At 41.5% G+C, this 14186-nt stretch overlaps 1 protein-coding gene across 1 annotated transcript in view; it reads left to right on the forward strand.

Moving 5' to 3' along the window:
* tnn (tenascin N) overlaps positions 1-14186 on the forward strand; it is a 30719-nt gene extending 16533 nt beyond the window's left edge. Inside the window, exons 7-19 of the mRNA XM_048260413.1 lie at positions 345-608; positions 2391-2654; positions 3078-3341; positions 4527-4790; positions 5584-5847; positions 6559-6822; positions 7285-7415; positions 8464-8602; positions 9007-9158; positions 9261-9357; positions 9571-9735; positions 9840-10003; positions 13364-14186. Coding sequence (XP_048116370.1) covers positions 345-608; positions 2391-2654; positions 3078-3341; positions 4527-4790; positions 5584-5847; positions 6559-6822; positions 7285-7415; positions 8464-8602; positions 9007-9158; positions 9261-9357; positions 9571-9735; positions 9840-10003; positions 13364-13504 — 2573 coding nt within the window. The 3' untranslated portion in view covers positions 13505-14186. The remainder of the gene's footprint in view (positions 1-344; positions 609-2390; positions 2655-3077; positions 3342-4526; positions 4791-5583; positions 5848-6558; positions 6823-7284; positions 7416-8463; positions 8603-9006; positions 9159-9260; positions 9358-9570; positions 9736-9839; positions 10004-13363) is intronic.

The raw sequence follows: 14186 nt of genomic DNA on the forward strand, positions 1-14186 counted from the left end.
TGGGGTCTTTCCCGCCTGTTGCAGGAGTCATGTCCTGATAGACCGGTCTTAAATGCTCCACAGCATGGTATGCATCTTGCAGATCCATGGGGGGTGGTTGGGGAGGGGAGTGTCTAATGTCTTCCTAGGTTACCTAAGAAAACACGTTTAGGTTGGGAAAGTAAAAAGCATCTCACTTTCAAAGAGCCACTATCAGGTCCTATCATTTCATTACACACTTTAAAAAAGTACTAAAAAGATTCAGCCTAGTGAGTAATTGTTCAATTCTTATTACTAACAGTCACATTGTAGCTGACTTTTTTAGCTGATAGATTATTATTTAGATATTGTTCTTCACATTACAGACATTGACTCCCCATCCAACCTGATGACGAGAGAAGTGACCGAGAGCACCGCGACTGTGACATGGGACCGAGTGCAGTCGGAGATCGATGGCTACAAGCTGAGCTACGTCTCAGCCGAAGGCTCCAGCCAGGAGATCTCTGTCAGCGCGGACACCACCACCCACCAGCTGACCGGCCTCAGACCGGGAGTCATCTACACCGTCTACATCTGGGCCATCAAGGGCTCTCGTTCTAGCAGGAAGAGCTCCACTGAGGCCGAGACAGGTAAGCTGTTCGCCGCATGGCTGTCAGTCCCCCTTCTTCTCTCAGTGGCCTTTGTTGTTGTTTCCCTTCCTCACAAGACCCCTCTGGGATGAGCGTCTCGGCTCTTTCATCTCGTGGCCTAATGAGTGCGCCCGAGTGGCAGTCTCTTCCTCCACAGGGCTCCATCGGCCCTTTTGTGAGCTCCGCACACTGCAGATACCTCTCGCCTGAGTTTCACATCTTAAAAAACGCTGTTTCATTAATTCAGAGGTTTCGTATTCTCCTGCATCACTGTGGCATAGACGCAACTTCATCTGATATTCCCAGCGGTCTGACTTGTGGTTCTCCATCTGTCATCTGCATGGGACCCAGGTTACTATTATGGAATTGTTTTCAAACATTGCGGTTTTACTAAGAGATTGCTAATGAAAGATTGGCATAAACATGAGAATGACAGGAACTCACAGATCAATGTAAATTGGGTAAGAGAGACCATTATGTTTATTTATTTATTAAACTACACATACTGAGCTATTTGTCTTGCCGGTAAATTGGCCTGGCTATCATATTTTGCTTGTTACGTAACATTCCACTTGGGATGATCTGTGGTGTAAATATTCAGAGGGAACAAAGGGAGATGTATTTTTCTTGCTACCAAGATGTTATTAAGTGCAATACCAGGTGATGAAGTCAGGAAACAAATCCAAATACTTTCTCTAAACATGTTAGGCCTCAGCGGGTGTTCTGTGTCATGAGCTTATACACCAAGTCTGCTTTACCATAACGAAAAGTCTTCAACTGAATTAAGTATATGAAGGCAGTTGATACAGCGATAGGGAACGCTCTTACCTGCAATTATCGCTATAGGGCATTTCTTTACAAGCAGCCAGTATTAGCTCTGTCATCTGGCCCGTGCCCATGTTTCGTAGGAAGATGAGTGAAGCAGGCACCAGGGACAGACTTGTCTCATAATTCAAGCAGCAGGGTTCCTGGTGGACGCCGGTTTCTGAGAGAGGGAAATGCAGGCTGTCAAGCCGCAGGCCCACCACTGTTTTTCTTTCCATTTTTCCATGGGATGTTTGCTCGAATTTCGGTAAACAGAGGTGACCCAGCGGACTGTGGGAAGGTGATCTTTTTTGAGGGAGGCAAAACCCTTTTTTTCCTGCAGTAACTGATTTATTAGGTGAAAGAAGTCACTCAACTGCTGTAATATAATTTATTGCAGATGTGGAATTGTCAATATCATCACCATCATTTCCTGCCTATTTGTCCATGCGGTTTATACATAATGTGGATAATACACAGAAAATGACTATATATGAAGACAGGCAACATTAACCTGTGCAAATACATTCAAATACATATAAACCGGCATTTACTCTTTGTGGCAAAATGAATGCAGAATAACGTGAAGTGAACTGACAGACAGGCAGTGTATGACTCAGCTATGACTTTAGGTTAATTGCCCTGGCCAGCAAAACTCTTTCTGTAATATGAGAACATAAGGATCACAATGTTTCTATATGAATGCATGTTTGGAAGTAGAAATTGAATTGTTGGTTGTGTTTTTAAAAAGTCACTGGTTAATTACACAGTTGTTTGTGATAACATTATTGCATTTAATATATTATATATTAAATATGATTACAGTTCTAAAAATTTGATTTAACATTATTAATTTGTTTAAAATGGCATCCACGCACAGATATGCATATCACAGAAACAACCAACATGGGCTTTCAAATAATGTTGCATGCCATTCTTACTGTAGTGCTTAACGGCTTGTAATAACTGGCTTTGTAGACATAGATGCCCCTACTAACCTCTTGACCAGAGAGGTGACGGAGAATTCAGCGCTGGTATCGTGGGACCGGGTACAAGCAGAGATCGATGGCTACATGCTGAGCTACACCTCAGCTGATGGATCTAGCCAGGAGATCTCTGTCGGGGCAGACACCACCACCTATCAGCTGACCGGCCTCAGTCCGGGAGTCATCTACACCGTCTACGTCTGGGCCATCAAGGGCTCTCGCTCCAGCAGGAAGAGCTCCACCGAGGCCGAGACAGGTCTCCCAATTTTGTTTTAAAATTCAGTCATGCGAAAAGTCGCCCAAGGATAACAGAAACGTACTTATGTTAGCGCCTCTCGTAACATGACAGCTTATTTGGGGGTAAAAATGCATTGGTTTGGGTTAATTGAGTTTCATAAGACAAGCTGAGCTGACAGCAAAGTAAATTGTTTGATTAGCTACTTCATTGGAAAAGAATGAATTTTAACCAAAAACTGTGACACCAAACCAAAATAACCTTGCATCTTTCTACATACAATATTTATGAAAAGGTTAAATGCAGCACCATGGACTGCATACATTCTTTCATTCAGTACTGTATGGTGTTCCTGGTGTATTTCAGCATCCCCCAAATGAACTGTAAAAGTTGCATGCCATTCTTACTGTAGTGCTTAACAGCTTGTTATAACTGGCTTTGTAGACATAGATGCCCCTACTAACCTCTTGACCAGAGAGGTGACGGAGAATTCAGCGCTGGTATCGTGGGACCGGGTACAAGCAGAGATCGATGGCTACATGCTGAGCTACACCTCAGCTGATGGATCCAGCCAGGAGATCTCTGTGGGGGCAGACACCACCACCTATCAGCTGACCGGCCTCAGTCCGGGAGTCATCTACACCGTCTACGTCTGGGCCATCAAGGGCTCTCGCTCCAGCAGGAAGAGCTTCACCGAGGCCGAGACAGGTCTCCCAATCTTGTTTTAATCTTCAGTCTTCAGAAAAGTCCTGCACATGGATAACAGAAATGTACTTATGTTAGCGCCTCTCGTAACATGACAGCTTATTTGGGGATGAAAATGTACTGGTTTGGGTTAACTGAGTTTCATAACAAAAGCAGAGCAGACAGCAAAGTAAACTGTTTGATTAGCTACTTCATTGGAAAAACATGAATTTTAACCAAAAACTGTGACACCAAACCAAAATAACCTTGCATCTTTCTACATACAATATTTATGAAAAGGTTAAATGCAGCACCATGGACTGCATATATTCTTTCATTCAGTACTGTATGGTGTTCATGGTGTATTTCAGCATCCCCCAAATGAACTGTAAAAGTTGCATGCCATTCTTTTTGTAGCCCTAATGCTTAATTGCTTGTTATAACTGGCTTTGTAGACATAGATGCCCCTACTAACCTCTTGACCAGAGGGTGTGACGGAGAATTCAGCTGGTATCGTGGGACCGGGTGCAGGCAGAGATCGATGGCTACATGCTGAGCTACACCTCAGCTGATGGATCAGCCAGGAGATCTCTGTGGGGCAGACACCACCACCTATCAGCTGACCGGCCTCAGTCCGGGAGTCATCTACACCGTCTACGTCTGGGCCATCAAGGGCTCTCGCTCCAGCAGGAAGAGCTTCACCGAGGCCGAGACAGGTCTCCCAATCTTGTTTTAATCTTCAGTCTTCAGAAAAGTCCTGCACATGGATAACAGAAATGTACTTATGTTTAAGCCACAATTTCATAAAATGAGAGCACAATTTTGAAAAATGAGCACACAAATTAGTAAAAAAGTGCACATTTATGTAACATGACAGCTTATTTGGGGATGAAAATGTACTGGTTTGGGTTAACTGAGTTTCATAACAAAAGCAGAGCAGACAGCAAAGTAAACTGTTTGATTAGCTACTTCATTGGAACAACATGAATTTTACCAAAAACTGTAATACCAAACCAAAAGAACCTTGCATCTTTCTACATACAATATTTATGAAAAGGTTGAATGCAGCACCATGGACTGCATATATTTTTATTCAGCCCTGTATGGTGTTCATGGTGTGTTTCAGCATCCCCCAAATGAACTGTAAAAGTTGCATGCCTTTCTTTCTGTAGCCTAATGCTTAATTGCTTGTAATAACTGGCTTTGTAGACATAGATGCCCCTACTAACCTCTTGACCAGAGAGGTGACGGAGAATTCAGCGCTGGTATCGTGGGACCGGCTGCAGGCAGAGATCGATGGCTACATGCTGAGCTACACCTCAGCTGATGGATCCAGCCAGGAGATCTCTGTCGGGGCAGACACCACCACCTATCAGCTGACCGGCCTCAGTCCGGGAGTTATCTACACCGTCTACGTTTGGGCCATCAAGGGCTCTCGTTCTAGCAGGAAGAGCTTCACCGAGGCTGAGACAGGTCTCCTAATCTTGTTTTAAACTTCAGTCTTCAGAAAAGTCGCACAGGGATAACAGAAACGTACTTATATTAGCACCTCTTGTAACATGACTGTGGAACCCAGGTGGTGTTATTGCAAGATATTTTTGTATATCGAAAGAATATGCGCTCATTTTACTAGATTGTGTGCTCGATTTGGTAAATTGTGTGCAGGTTTTACTAAATTGTGAGCTCATTTTACAAACATTAAAATGAGAGCACAATTTAGTTAAATGAGCGCACTATTTAGTAAAACGTGTGCACGATTTACTAAATTGTGTGTATAATCGAATAAATTGAGAGCACAATTTCATAAAATGAGAGCACAATTTTGAAAAATGAGCACACAAATTAGTAAAAAGAGTGCACATTTTATGATATACACAAAAAATATCTTGCAATGACACCTCTGGGGTTCCGTACATGACAGCTTATTTGGGGATGAAAATGTTCTGGTTCGGGTTAACTGAGTTTCATAAGAAAAGCAGAGCAGGTAGCAAAGTAAATTGTTTAATTGTCTACTTCATTGGAATGAAAACATGAATTTTAAAACAAAAACTGAAACACCAAACCAAAACAATGTTGCACCATTTTTACATATAACTATACTATTTATAGTATTTATCAAAGGTTGAATGCAGCACTATGGACTGCATTCTTTTATTCAGTACTGTATAGTGTTCATAGTGTGTTTCGGCATCCCCCAAATGAACTGTAAAAAGTTGCATGCCATTCTACTGTAGTGCTTAACGGCTTGTAATAACTGGCTTTGTAGACATAGATGCCCCTACTAACCTCTTGACCAGAGAGGTGACTGAGTATTCAGCGCTGGTATCGTGGGACCGGGTACAAGCAGATGTCGATGGCTACATGCTGAGCTACACCTCAGCTGATGGATCTAGCCAGGAGATCTCTGTCGGGGCAGACACCACCACCTATCAGCTGACCGGCCTCAGTCCGGGAGTTATCTACACCGTCTACGTCTGGGCCATCAAGGGCTCTCGCTCTAGCAGGAAGACTTCCACTGAGGCTGAGACAGGTCTCCCAATCTTGTTTTAAACTTGAGTCTTCAGAAAAATCGCACAGGGATAACAGAAACGTACTTATATTAGCACCTCTCGTAACATGACTGCAGAGCCCGGGTGGTGTCATTGCAATATATTTTTGTATATCGGGATGATTTGAAAATGTATTTGACTAAATTATTGGTTTTAATAAATTGAGGTCTCATTTTACTAGAATGTTTTTTAACAAAAAATTGTGGGCTCATTTTACAAAAATTACAAAACATTACAAACGATTTAATGAATTGAGTGCACAATCGATTAAATTGAGAGCACGATTTTGTAAAATGAGCACACAATTTAGTAAAATAAGTGTTGGTTTTATATATATACAGAAAAACTATCTTGCAATGACACCTCTGGGGGTCCGTACACAACAGTTTATTTTTAACCAAAAACTGAAAAGAAGAGCAGAAAGCAAAGTAAATTGTTTGATTAGCTGCTTCATTGAAACAACAACATTTTAACCAAAAACTGAAACACCAAACCAAAACAATCTTGCACCTTTTTACATATAACTAGACTGTAGTATTTATGAAAAGCTGAATGGAGCACCATGGACTGCATATATTCTTTCATCTGTACTATGGTTTTCATGGTGTGTTTCAGCATCCCCCAAATGAACTGTAAAAGTTGCATGCCATTCTACTGTAGTGCTTAACCGCTTGTAATAACTGGCTTTGTAGACATAGATGCCCCTACTAACCTCTTGACCAGAGAGGTGACGGAGAATTCAGCGCTGGTATCGTGGGACCGGGTACAAGCAGATGTCGATGGCTACATGCTGAGCTACACCTCAGCTGATGGATCCAGCCAGGAGATCTCTGTCGGGGCAGACACCACCACCTATCAGCTGACCGGCCTCAGTCCGGGAGTCATCTACACCGTCTACGTCTGGGCCATCAAGGGCTCTCGCTCCAGCAAGAAAATCTCCACCGTGGCCGAGACAGGTTATCTAATTTTAGGAGACACAAAGGCGGGCCCATTTTCCATGCTGTTGTCATGTCATAACAGGTCAAAGTTGAGAGGGACCCAAACCTTGGCCCAAGCAACAGAGCTTCTGGGAATTTTATTCACTGACCCTGAAAACCCTTTTCAGAAACAACAAATACTGTTGCATCCTGCATTAGATTTGTTTACATTTCTAACCTGCACTTCAAAGCATTAGTACCTCACAGTGCTCCATATGTGACTGGGTTAACCAGATTACCGTGGCGGTTTCTGAACTACACTTATGCGTGCCACAGAGCCGAATATGAATATCCCCTCATTTACTACATAGTGCAATATATAGTGAATAAGACACTATGTTGTGAATGAGTTAGGGTTCCGAACGCATCAGATGTCTAGTGTCGTTAGCATGTTGTCTTCAGCCGCCCGCTCACTTTATCCTTGCTCTGATCTGTCCCCAGAGATTGACGCACCCAGAAACCTGCGGGCCACCGACATCCAGCTGGAGTCTGCAGCTCTGAGCTGGACCGCACCTCAGGCCGATATAGATGGCTACATCCTCACCTACAGGGCCGAGGATGGAAGCATGCAGGTACTCAGCACTTACACATAGGTGACTGGTTTCAGGTGCAAGCAGGACGTTTTTTGTACAGAACTAAATGTTTATAAACCCTCCGCTGAGTTTTCTGATTGAAGGGGGATATCTGAAGGATTCTGATAAGCAAAGCAATCTGTGATTTCATTTCAGTTCCTTTATTACTGTTTATTACTATCATTATAATAACTGCTTATTTCAGAGATAAAGGAAGACAGAAAAGTGTTGTTTGTCATACAGTTCTTTGCCTCTTGGTGGACAGACTACATACAATACAATTTTCGCCTAAATGTGCCTTAAAGCAGAGGTTTTGCAGTATTCAACATAGGGTCTATTTTTGCATGATAGTAAGAAATTTGCGTTTGGGACTGAAAATGTCAATCGTTGCAGTTTTGAGTTAGACCTGAGCTGTAAATTTGCATTTAAAGCTAAATAGCAATGTTGATACGTCAAAGTAAATCACTCCTTTAAGCCACTTAGTAGGCTCAATATGTGATTAGGGGAAAAGGGAGAAAAGCAACAGCAATATAGGAAAAAGCAATAGCTATAGGGAAAAAAACAAAAACATTAGGAAATAGCAGTAACATAATGAAACATAATGTTATTAACATTAGAGAAAAACAAAATCAGTTGGAAAAAGCAAATGCAATAGGGAAAAACAAAAGCAATACCACTTTATATTTCCACATTCTTATTTACTTATCTCCACACTCCACTCTTATTTTCTGTGTCACTCAATGAATGTATAAAACTCTATATGGTCCTGTGTATACTCACTGTGTACCTTTACTGTATATTTGTGCATCAGTAGACATGGGTGTCGCTAGGCGTGGGGGAGCTTCTGTTTGAATATGTATGTGTATTCGTGTGAAAGACCGCTTTGAAAATGAGAAGATTTATCCCAAGGCATTTATCCTGCTAATACATTGTCAAATTGGCATACTACTATACGTATTTCAGATATGTTAGACATCACATAGACATATGTTAGATATGTTTGGCTATGCCTGACTAAGACTATGCTATTTGTGTGGCTACTGCCCAGACTGTTGAGAGGAAGCTGAAGAAGAGGGAGAACAAGTTTGCTCTGAGTGGCCTTCTGACAAGCAAGAAGTATATAGTCACTCTGATTGCCTACCGCGGAGCCAAGAGAAGCAGACTGGTGGAGACTACTTTCAACACAGGTACGCAGGCTACTCAGCTGGGGCCTGGGGAGGGAGGGAGGGAGTGAGTGAGGCGGCGAGCCGAGCTCAGACCTTTAGACTTAGACAGTAGAGCCTGGACAGTAGGCTTCCACCATACATTACAGCCAATACAAGCTCAAAGCCTAGAGCTTAGATAAGCCCAATTCACATCACATACAGAGGGTGTCCTCGGGGAAGTGATAGACCACTACTTCCAGAATCTCACCACCTGTTTAAATGCAAGATTCTCAGTTTCAGAGGAGTAACACTGTAGTGTGCACACAGATATTGATTCGCTTTTGGGGTTGCCGAATAGAGAGAGAGTGAGAGAGAACTTAGACTTAACTTAGATATGCTAGTTCGATGTGATTTATGAACTAAGTCGTGTCCTTCGCCCTGTACAGTGGGTTTGGCCTACCCATTCCCTATGGACTGTCTCCAGCACATGAAGAATGGCAACCTGACCAATGGTGTGTATACCATCTACATCAACAACGACCGCAGCAGGCCCATCCAGGTGTACTGTGACATGACCACTGATGGTGGTGGATGGCTGGTGAGTTCAGTGTGGGGGAAAAAAAGAAATGGCATGTCAGGATTGAAGAAAAGATACATAGAGCAGTTTTTGAGGATAAAGATCATTTCTCTTTTGCTCCAGGTGTTCCAGAGACGTAACAGCGGAAGGCTGGACTTCATGAAGCGCTGGAGACAGTACATTCAAGGATTTGGTGAACTGACGGATGAATTCTGGCTCGGTCTGTGAAGACATATCTAATAATTTTACTATCATTTACAGTTAGACTTTAAGCGTTACAGTTGGACTTTAAGCCTTGTGTACAACATGTTGTTTATTTGTGCAACAGTATTGAATGGTTGAATATGTATAGATTTTTAGGATGACAATTTTCTTTCATTTTCCAATATACGCCTCTTATGTTCAAGACCTAACATTTTATTGTGGACCACAGGTCTGGACAAGATCTATGAGCTGACAAACACTCCAACTCAGTATGAGTTGCGCTTTGACCTGGGCTTGGGTTCGGAGCGTGCCTACGCTGTGTACGACAACTTCAAGATTGCACCTGTTAAGCAGAAGTTTACTCTCACCGTTGGCAATTACAGAGGAAATGCAGGTGGGCATTTGTAGATTTGTATAAGCGCCCATTCTCCATCTCCAAAAAACAAACATAGGAACAGATACAGTAGATACGCCATTAAAAAAAACATTTATTTTCAGGTGACGCCATGACCTACCATCAGGGAAGGAACTTTACCACTGTGGACAATGACAATGACATTGCCCTAAGTAACTGTGCTCTGATGCACCGTGGGGCCTGGTGGTACAAAAACTGCCATCTGGCTAACCTCAATGGCAAGATTGGAGACAACAGGCACAGTATGGTGAGTTCTGATCTTTGCCAGTAACTTCAATTTTTTCGTAAGAAGTATTCAGCTGGATACAAATTACAAGCACTTCTAACATAAGCTCCCAACCCTGTCCCTTGTCAGGAAAGTAACAATATATAATAATATGGACTGCAGTTCCCAAGTAGTGTTACTGAATCTATAATGTCTGTTGTTGATAGCTGAATCACAACTAGTCTTTTACAAGCTCAATTGGCATGCAGTGAGTTCAACAAATCACCAGAGTCTACATAACTTCTTGACTCACTGCGCAGTGCTATGGTAATCTTGGCTATGACATTTAGATGATTGATGTTGGGTTGTTATGTTTGATTGTCACCAGTAGAGGGCACTGTGTAGTAAAAAAAGGGCTTGCTGGGTTCATAAGAGTTACATAAGAGTTCACTTACAGTTTTTGCCCATTGCTTACACACTAAAACATGAATGCTTAGACCAAAGCCTCAATACCTAAACGTATTATAGCATACCTTAAACACTGTGTAACCAAAGCTTACCATAACATATTTTCTGCTTTGCACATTGTACGCAATTCTGCAATACACTTATTGTGAAACACTACACACAATGTCTTACATTAGACACTTTGTTCAAAAGTGATATCTCCTGTTATCATTGGGAAAACACTTCTATTCAAAATGCAAGCAGATCTGGTAATTGGTAAAACCCACACACATACCTGAAAATACTGAACACCAATCAGTCTGAGGCCTAGCACTACAAATAGACTTCAGGTAAGTTATTGTGTACCTGTTCAAGTGTGCACTTTCACATTGAGTAGCCGTGTACAGTTCTGTATTTGCCCCTTTACTCCCCATTATAAAACCCCGAAGAATTATTTTCAGTGTGCAAATGAAAAGTATATGATCACCAACCACATACCTGCATGCCTCTTTTGCAAGCAATGGAAGGGTCATGCAGGTGAGGCATTGAGGTGGAGTCAGTTCAAGGGTGGATACGACACACAAGGGGATATTTTCCCCATTGCCATCCCCGAGAGAACGTCACTTGCGATGTCAATGAAGACTTGTGACCAGATCTGAATAGAAAACAGGATCCATAACCGCCCCCCCACCACACCCTCGCCACGGACACACACACACACACACACACACACACACACACACACACACACACACACACACACACGCACAAACACACACACACACACACACACACACACACACACACACACACACACACACACAATATCAAAATATGCTCTTTTTTTTTTACAGTTTTTGCCCATTACTTGAACACTTTTTCGGCTCATTGTGTCAAAACTTTTTTGGGGGGCAGCCGTGGCCTACTGGTTAGCACTTCGGACCTGTAACCGCCGGAGGGTTGCCGGTTCGAACCCCGACCAGTAGGCACGGCTGAAGTGCCCTTGAGCAAGGCACCTAACCCCTCACTGCTCCCCGAGAGCCGCTGTTGATGCAGGCAGCTTACTGCGCCGGGATTAGTGTGTGCTTCACCTCACTGTGTGTACACTGTGTACTGTGTGTGTTTCACTAATTCACGGATTGGGATAAAAGCAGAGACCAAATTTCCCTCACGGGATCAAAAGAGTATATATACTTATACTTATATACTTATACTAAAACTTTACACACAAACACACAAGACACAACACTGGGAAATAAACCATTCACATCTATGTCGAATTGAAACTCTGCTATCAAAACCTAACAATACTTTGTCAAAATGTCACTCTGATGACAAAATGATACACACTTGCATCGTATGAATAGACTTTCCGATTAGCAGCAACACACTAGTGTACTTTATTTAAAACACTGCAGTCTTTAATTTTCACTGCTTTCATTCAGTTTATCATTTAGCATTCTGTGAAGCTCAATGCAGTACTTACAGTTTTTGTAAAAGGTTTTGGCAAAAAACAAAAATGAAAGTCCTGAAAGGTTACAAATGACATCAACTCAATACTGTACATCACAGTACTTTACAGTACAGTATAGTAAATGCAGTAACACAAAAACCAAAATACACTACTGTAAAACAAGCTTAGATGTGGTGGACTCTCTGCCCAGCTTCCCTCATTGTCAGGACATGATTTATCACATGATCCACCAAAATTTCTCTAATATCATCTGAAATATTGTTCCGTGCATAGCCTCTTCGACCACCTCCTACTCCTCTCTCTCTTTGTCTTCCTCTTCCTGTACCTCTTGCTCTCCCTGCCTCCATGCTTGCAAAGTTCTCAAAATGGCTCAACTTAGGCCTATTTGTGGCTGGCTGATTGGTGTTCAGTTTTGTAAGTAAGTATTTTCAGATGTGTGTCTAAGTGTTTTCAATCACCCAATGTGTTTTGTATTTTGAATAGATGTGTTGTCCCAATGGTATCCATGAGATTTCATTTATCAACAAAGTGTCTTATGTGTGAAATAGTGTGTAGTGTGCAGGAGCAAGTGTGTTGCAGAATTGTAACTAAAGTGCAAAGCAGCGCTTTTGTTTAAGGTATGGTTACACTGTGTTTAAGGTATAGTAACAAAAGCTTCAAGTTGTGTTAATTTGGTCTAAGCATGTGTCTAGTGTTCAAGCAATGGGCAAACACTGTAATAGCAATTTCTCCAGTTATTGTTTGATTTGTTTAGAGTACATTCACCTGCAGCATTGCATTGATAAGTGTGATTTTATTTTTCTTTAATTCTGTAAGAATGTTTGTTTTGCTTTTTGTAAAAACTGCAGTGTTTTATATAAAACACATCAGTGTCTTGCTGATTTGAAAGAGTAATTCAAATGGTGCATGTGTGTAGTTTTGTTGCAATAATTACATTTTTAGAAAAGATTGTTGAGTTTCGATTGTAGTGTTTCATTTTGGCATAGATGTGAGTTGTTTGCCGTAGATGTGAGATCTTCAAGTGTTATGTCTTATTTGGCTGTGTGTAGAGTTTTGGCATAATGATCCAAATTCTACAAAAAGTGTGTAAGCAATAGGCAAAAATTGTAATGTTTTATGTATGTACGTATGTGTGTGTGTGTGTGTGTGTGTGTGTGTGTGTGTGTGTGTGTGTGTGTGTGTGTGTGTGTGTGTGTATGTGTATTGGTGTTAATTATTTTAGTTCAGTGAGTCACTGAAAGTATATTAATGTCTACTTTTATGACCTTACTGCAAAAAAACAACAACATTATACTCATCAGAGCAGAGATGTCTGAAGAAAAAGAATAATAATAAAAAAAAATCAATATAGCATCTCTGCTCTGATCTTTCTGAAAGGGATATCCACTATTGAGACTTTCATTATTTAGACCTGGTGACTGTAATCTAGTTTTGACCATTACTGTAATGTAACAGTCTATGTTGGTACTTTATTTCACCAGGGAATGAACTGGGAGCCATGGAAGGGTCACCTCATGTCTCTGGACTTCAGTGAGATTAAGATCCGTCCAGTGGGTGCGTTCAGTCGGAAGAGGAGGTCACTGATGGCCAAGGAGAAGAAGAGGCTGGCTAAGACTAAATGAGTAAAACAGACGAGAAGGCAAAGCCCAAGAACACCAACATACACACTTACCCTCGTTCAATACAAGAGACGGAGATGAGGCCATGGGGAGTCGGTAACTCTTCACAATACTGTAGAACCTTACCTTGTCTTGAACCCTATGCATCCATATTTTAAAATAGGATTTTTGTATCATAATTCTTTATTTTATATAAATAGATTTACTATGACAAATTGTATTTTGTAACACAGGGCAAAAGGGGCATTCCAAAATACGGAGTATGCTGTTCTTTCAATGTCTGTCTACATTACACATTCAGATTACACAACATTGTTGTTAATTACTGTAGCACAAGTACTCATTACTTCTTAAACTGCTCATTTTTTAAACTGCTAATTTCATATTTGTTACATACTGTAGACGGCTGATACTGTATGGGAAATAGTCTTGGCTATATCATTGGCTTGTTTTGTTCCAAATCTTTTCACCAGCATCAACTGTCCTCTGCTTTACGTCTGATTATTTGTTTTCCACATCGCCTGCCCACTCCACATGCGGGCGGCTTGTGTTAGAGAATGTTGTATGATATAATGTAAACCTATGATTGTACGTTCCAGTGTGTACTGTAGTTGTACTATATTTGTGCCACGAGTCTGTGTCACACTATTTCACAGATAATTAAAGTGTCCTGAAATGGACCGCA

Source organism: Alosa alosa, chromosome 1 (genome assembly GCF_017589495.1).
Source record: "Alosa alosa isolate M-15738 ecotype Scorff River chromosome 1, AALO_Geno_1.1, whole genome shotgun sequence".
Classification (NCBI taxonomy): Eukaryota; Metazoa; Chordata; class Actinopteri; order Clupeiformes; family Clupeidae; genus Alosa; species Alosa alosa.